Genomic DNA, 6,314 nt, shown 5'->3' with positions numbered 1-6,314 from the left:
AGGCAGGTTTTTATCTTTCCACAGCTTGTCATACTGGATCCTGCATCCTCCTGCCTAGCTCAGCAGGTTTAAATTTTATCTTCATTCAACAGACGTGTATTTGAAGCCTTCTCCGTACTGGGCTCTGTGTTGGTGGTAGGGGTTTCAAGGACTGGTTAAGACTCCCTCCCTCCAATGGTCGATGGTCGGTGAGGGAGACAAAGACATATGCTAGGTGCGTGCTCCAGGGCATTAACAGATGCACAGAGGGAGGGTGGGACTGCCCCTCCCCAGCCTGGGGAAAGCAGAGAAAGCTTCACGGAGGAGGTGGTTTTTAACCAGCCTCGGAGACTTCACAAGGGACAAGGAAGTAGAGGGAATGGCCGGAGGTTGGCTGGCGTGGAGGATGCAGTGTGGGGAAGCAACGAGGTTCGGGAGGCAAGCGGGGCAGGGCCATGGTGCCCTTGGGTGCCGGGCTAAGGAGGCTGATTTTGGTTCCAAAGGCTAAAAGGATTAAACTGGGTGGTGTTAATGCAGAGGAGGGACTTGGCCGCACTTTTATTTAGGAAGACTCCCTTGGCTGCGGTGTGAATGGACCCAAGGGGGTGGGACTGGACAGAGATCAGCTATGAATCCTGAGCCACAGGCTGGAGGAAGGTGAGAGCCTGGGTTGGCTTGGGGTCAGCGGAGATGCAGACAAAGAGTGGATTTTGGAGACATTTCTGAAGAAGAATCGAAAGAATGAGAGAAGGCTCGTTTGGTAAGGGGGAGGAGGAGGAGGGGACTGGGGCAGCACTCTGGTTGGTGGGAAAGGGCAAGATGTCAGGGGCTTCCTGACCAGTGGGCTTGGTTTCCCTATGGACTAGAATTTGGGTCGATGCCGTGAGTGAGAACCTGGCCGGAGGCTACCAGGGCCTGAAGAGAGGGGTGGTGGTTGGAGTGACCCTGGGCAGGGGATCCGGGCTGGGTGCTGTGCCAGGGCAAGGTCTGAAAAGTCCAAGGGTGTTGGCAGCCTGGAGGAGGTGGTTTTGAACCAGCGTTCAAGTGTCGCCCAGGCTGGAGGGAGGAGACAGGAGAAGGGAGCCGAGCATAGCCGTGGAGCACGGAGACGGGGGAGAGTTGGGGAGCCGCGAGGGGCTCCTGGGTGAAACCCCCCTACCGGTGGGGAAGTCAGCCAGGCTTTCTTCATACTCGCTCATTTCTAAAATGCATCATGATACATTAAGCCTCGCAGGCTTAAATGTGCCAGCATATAGAAAGGGCTTGACCCAGGAGACCTTTAACAAGTGGGACAGAAAACTGAACCCAGCAGAAGGAGCTGACGGGCAGAGGCAGAGGCCCCACACGTGTTCCCTATTCGCTGCGGAGCCCCGGGTGTCTCCGAGTGCCCAGCGCCCCGGACACCCTGAGCAGATGGTTCAGGAGGCCACACGCGCTAACAGTGAAGACACGCCTCTGCTGCTGCTCGCCGTGTGGGTGAGCCGAGCTCCATGGTCCGTCCTCTGCAAACGGAGAACATTGCAGTAGTGCCTCTGAGGTGGTGAGGAGTCGGCAGGGCAGGGCCCGGGCAGCAGACACGGCCGGGGAACCCGCTCCATCCTCTCTGCACTCCTGCTCCCCAACACCTGAGGCCTCCCACTTGCCAACGCCTGCAAATCTCGGCCCACCGGTTTTCTCTGGTCACAGAAGCATGCTCTGCACCTGTGCAGGCCACACAGCCAAGAGGTTAGCACCCCCACTAGCCAAGGGCGGGAGCCCAAGCACACAGATCTAGTGTCTTTGCTCCTCAGGTGGTACAACTCAGGGGTCTACTACGAACCTACCTTCCGGGGCATGCGGCAGGATTGCAGCCTCCCTGGTTACTCACAAGGGCCACCTGCTCATTTCTGCAGTTTGGCTTCCCTCGCTGCCTTGTCTCACCTCCTCACCTCCTACTGCCGCTTCCCGGGGTCACCCCCCCAACTCAGCAGGTGCCCCGGAATCCCTGTCCCCGGGTCTGCTTCTGGGAACCCCAATCCGAGAGAGCGTGTCAAGTGCTTGCCAGAAAGAAAACACTTGATAAATAAATGTTAGCCACTAGATTGAAAGCTTCATGAGGGCAGAAAGTATCCACCGTGATCCCATCTCTCCTTGGGGACGGGTCCTGGCAAAGAAGGCACCCAATACGTATGTGTTGAATGAGTCAACGAGGATGTATTTCCTTCTGCTACCCTCTCCTTTTGGACCCTCCTGCTCCTTAACCTACTCTCCTTTCTCCCTTTATGGAGGAAGGATGTCCTGTGCCCAAAATGTCCCTCTGATTTCCCTAGAGTCCGGCTCTCAAAATGAGCCCTCCCGCAGCATTGTGACATCACAGAGCATTAGCCAATGGCTGCCCATGGGGGGCTGGCCCCTGGCTTCCTGGGACCACCGCCCTCCAGGGATAGGGAGAAGCCACCTTCTCCTGCACTGGCCCTTAACCCTCAGGGCAGCGGCGAAGCATGGATCCCTCCTGATTCTCTTCTTGGCCCGATGATTCTCACAGTCAAGCTGCTCCTGGGCCGGAGATGCAGCCTGAAGGTGTCGGGGCGAGAGAGTGTGGCCATGCTGAAGAAGCTGGTGTCAGAGCGACTGCAGGTGCCCGAGGAGCAGCAGTACCTGCTCTTCCGAGGCCAGCGTCTGGCTGATGACAAGTGTCTCTCCGACTACTGCATCGGGCCCAATGCCTCCATCAATGTCATCATGCGGCCCTTGGCGAAGACAGAGGCTGCGGAGGCCGGCCAGCCTCAGCCGTTGTGGCACCGTCTGGGCCTGGTCCTAGCCAAACACTTTGCGCCCCACGACACCAAGGCAGTGCTGCAGCTGCTGAGGCAGGAGCACCAGGAGCGCCTGCAGAGGATAAGCCTGGGGGCCCTGGAGCAGCTGGTGCAGGACCTCCTGATGGAGGTGCCCTTAGTGGAGCCCACGGGGGCGGAGGGGCCTGAGGCTGAGACCTCGGAGCCCCGAGACGAGGAAGAGGGGGAAGAGGAGGAAGAGGAGGAGGGGAAGGCTGATCAGTAAACTGGCCTATCCTACTTTGAGTTTGCATGCTCAACTTCGCCTGGCCTCATCCTTCTCTGGCCCCTGGTGACTCCCCACTCGCTCCTGTGGGGGCAGGTGCATCCTTACCCCTTTTTGAAACTTCAGAGCAGCCGGAAGGATTGTGGACCCGTCTGTCCTCTCTTGGGCCTCTGGTATCCCCTCTGAAACATAGTGCGATTGCACCCCATTACCATCCTTGAAGGGGTTTTGGTCACCTCGCGGATGGTCCAAAAGGGGTAGTCAAAGGCAGCTTCACCCCCCTGGGCTGGACACCCCCACCCGGGCTGGACAGCCCCTCCTGGGCAACCTCCCAGGCTGTCAGCAAACCTTCTGCCCAGAGTCTCTGTGGCTTTAGACAGACCCTCTTCCTCCTTTGGGACAGTGAGACAGATAATATGAGTTCATTTCTGTCCGTCTCTGGGCCATGCCACCTACCCTCGAGATGTCTGACAGCCAAGAGACGAGGAATGGCGGGCAGCTGCCCCTTGACCTCTGCGTGAGGCTGTCCCCGCTGTCTGCTTGTGCTTGCACAGCTCAAGCGGCAGGGCTCGGAGAGGCAGGGGTGGGAGGAGAGCCCCTACTGTGCCTCAGGCCTGGATTCTTAGGGAGACACACACAGACCAAAAATAGCCGGAGACTGAAGCTTGGGGCAGGAAAGGTGGTTTGCACACTTCCACCCTGTGGTCTGTGTGACAGATCCCTGCCTCACCCCCTGCCCCAAGTCTAGTCCATTGGCAGGTGTCCCTGAGCCCCCCTTCCCTGCCCAGCACCGCCCAGGCTCCCCGGGACCAAGAATGGTACCAGTCGGCATCCCTGCCCCCACGGAGCTTGTGGCCTGGATGGAGAGACAGGGCAGAAATGTGACAAGTAAGGCAGTGACAGAAAACAGTGTAGCCCATGTGATTAGATAGATGCCCAGGCGAAGCCGCCACCTCGCAGGGCGCCCGGCTCCCTGTCGCAGGCCACAGGGATGCCAGGCTTTTCCTCTGTTCTGGTGGAGAGAGTGGTCCTTCCCAGGGCTGAGGAACCCGCACCCTGTGTGTGAGGGGGGCAGGGAGCTCCCTAAGAGCCTGTCCTCCCAAGTCCCTGAGGTGCTGTTACTACAGTCACCCTGTCCTGTGATGGAGACGGAGGGGGGATGAAGGGCGAGGTCCTGAAAGGTACATGCAGGGCCCGCTTCCCTGGAAGCCTTCTGTCCTTGGCCTGGGGGCCCTGCTGCTGATTCGAGTCCTAGTTCAGCCATGGGCTTGTTGTGTGACTTTGGCTAACTTACTCTGCCTGTCTCATGCTTGTGACTTCCCCTGTTAGAGGGACATCACTCATCAGTTCAGCCTTGAACCACATGGGTCTGCCTGTGTGGGTCCACTTCTAGGTGGACATTTTTCGATAAATACAGTAGAGCACTGTAAATGCATTTTCTCTTCCTCGGGATTTTCTTAACATTTTCTTTCCTCTCACGTTACTGCACGAATAAGGTATATAATATATATAACATACAAAATATGGGTTAATCGACTGTTTGTGTTACCAGCACGGCTTCCGGTCAACATTTGCCTGTTAGTAGTTAAGTTTTGGGGGAGTCAAAAGTTTTATGTGGATTTTTTGACCATGTGGGGCCGGGTAGGGGGAGGGGGTCGGTACCCCTAAACCCTGTGTTGTCTAAGGGTTAATTGTCTCATGATGCCAGGCGCTGTCTCAGCCCCTGTGTGAGGGCGGGAGGGAGAGGAGGACCCCCCACGTAAAACAAGCGTGGGCGGGTGAGCATGAGTTAACCCGAGTGTTCACGTTGTATTCATCAGCCCATGATTACCAGCCAGGCAATGCTAACAGCATCTATTTCCCCCTGCCAGATGTTTGTGAGGGTTATAGTCATGAAGACTGCACAATCCACAGTGACGTCTTCTGAGGGGGCAGTGGCATGGCCGGGAGAGCCCCCCGAAACCAGGTCTCTGGCTCCGTGAGCCTGCTTTGTAGCAGAGAGACCCTCATTCGGCCAATGAGCATCTCCTCCACCGATGCCCCAGCCTCTGCCCCACCGGCCAAGAGGAGAGGGAAGTCGGGTTTCTGAGGGTGTGAGCTATGTCACGTGTGACCTCTCCCTGGGGGCACTGAGGGGAGACTCAGCATGGGGTGGCTGCCACCAGCCTGCTCCTTGGTTCCTCTCCGGTTCCGCTCCCGCTCCCAGGCGGGTCCTCCATCCTCCATCCTCCACAGAAGAGACTTCCTGAAGGTTCTGGGAGTGTGTTTGTGCTGGGGCTGTGCCATTTGCCAAGGGGGACGAGCCTATTATCTTTACATTAGGGGAACAAATGGCCCATTTCCCAAGAAATCTGTGGGCGATAAAAATAAGTGAGCCGTTTTATTCCTTTTGCTGAGAGAAACTGGCATGAAGGACGGGGAAGCCCTTGTCTTCTCTCTAGTTAGTGGGGTGTCGGGGCTGGTTGAGGGCACCACCTCCACTGCTTCTGTCCCCAGCACTGCAGGGTGGGTGACTCCAGTCCCAAGGGAGCGGAAGGAAAGGTGTTCTGCCCTTCCACGCCTTGGTTGCCCCCAGTGGCTGACTCCACCCTTCCCAAGCTCCCCGCCTCTGCCCACCAGAGCTAAGCACAGGTAAGGATGCACGGGCACTGTCACTCGGAACTTCAGGAGAACTTGCTTCCCTTCATTACCTCTCCCTGGGATGTTTCACTCAATGCCAGGTTCTTCAGTGTGCGCTGGTAGGTTTTGTCCTTTGGTGGAAGAACTTACAGGTATCAGGGCGCAGCAGGTGCTGCGTTAGGAGGTGGGGGAGGGCGGGGGGAGGGCAGACACTCCAGAAATAGGTGAGAACCCTTTCCCCAGCTCTCGGGCTGCCTGCCATGGAGATCCTTCCCTGGGCCCAATGTCACCTTATTTCAAATTTAGACCTGTACTGGCGAACCAGCTGAAGGCTCCCTGTTCCCCTCTCTGCTTTCACCCGGTGAGGGATGGTGGTTACATGGAAGGTGCTCTTTCTCAACTGCAGCCTTGGGCATGTAGCTCTTGCCGCTTCAGTCCCCACAGCGTCTCTCTCCCACCATGATAGGACACACAGGTCCCCAAGGGTACCCACTTTGCTCAGGTAGGAAGCATCTCCGGACAGCCAGCTTTGTGTTTCTATCCACAGAGAAATCTGGCTTCTCCTGGTTCCTTCACGCATCACCTGCAGGCCAACACTCTCAGTCAGTCCCCTGGCTCCCAGCAAAATGGTCTTTCTGCTGGAAACAGGCACAGCATCCTTGTTCCTGTGTTATTTT

General features: G+C 57.2%; 1 protein-coding gene across 1 annotated transcript; it reads left to right on the top strand.

Moving 5' to 3' along the window:
* The first annotated feature begins 2,490 nt into the window (after positions 1-2,490).
* UBL4B (ubiquitin like 4B) lies at positions 2,491-3,018 on the top strand. Its single transcript, XM_028101897.2, has one exon. It carries the CDS (start codon positions 2,491-2,493, stop codon positions 3,016-3,018), a length of 528 nt encoding a protein of 175 aa, XP_027957698.1.
* The last annotated feature ends 3,296 nt before the right edge of the window (positions 3,019-6,314 follow it).

This window comes from Eumetopias jubatus, unplaced genomic scaffold, assembly GCF_037043125.1.
Source record: "Eumetopias jubatus isolate StellerSeaLion01/CBP00866 unplaced genomic scaffold, mEumJub1_p1.0 scaffold_4, whole genome shotgun sequence".
In the NCBI taxonomy this organism is placed as follows: Eukaryota; Metazoa; Chordata; class Mammalia; order Carnivora; family Otariidae; genus Eumetopias; species Eumetopias jubatus.
This window is presented reverse-complemented; position numbering and strand designations above follow the sequence as displayed.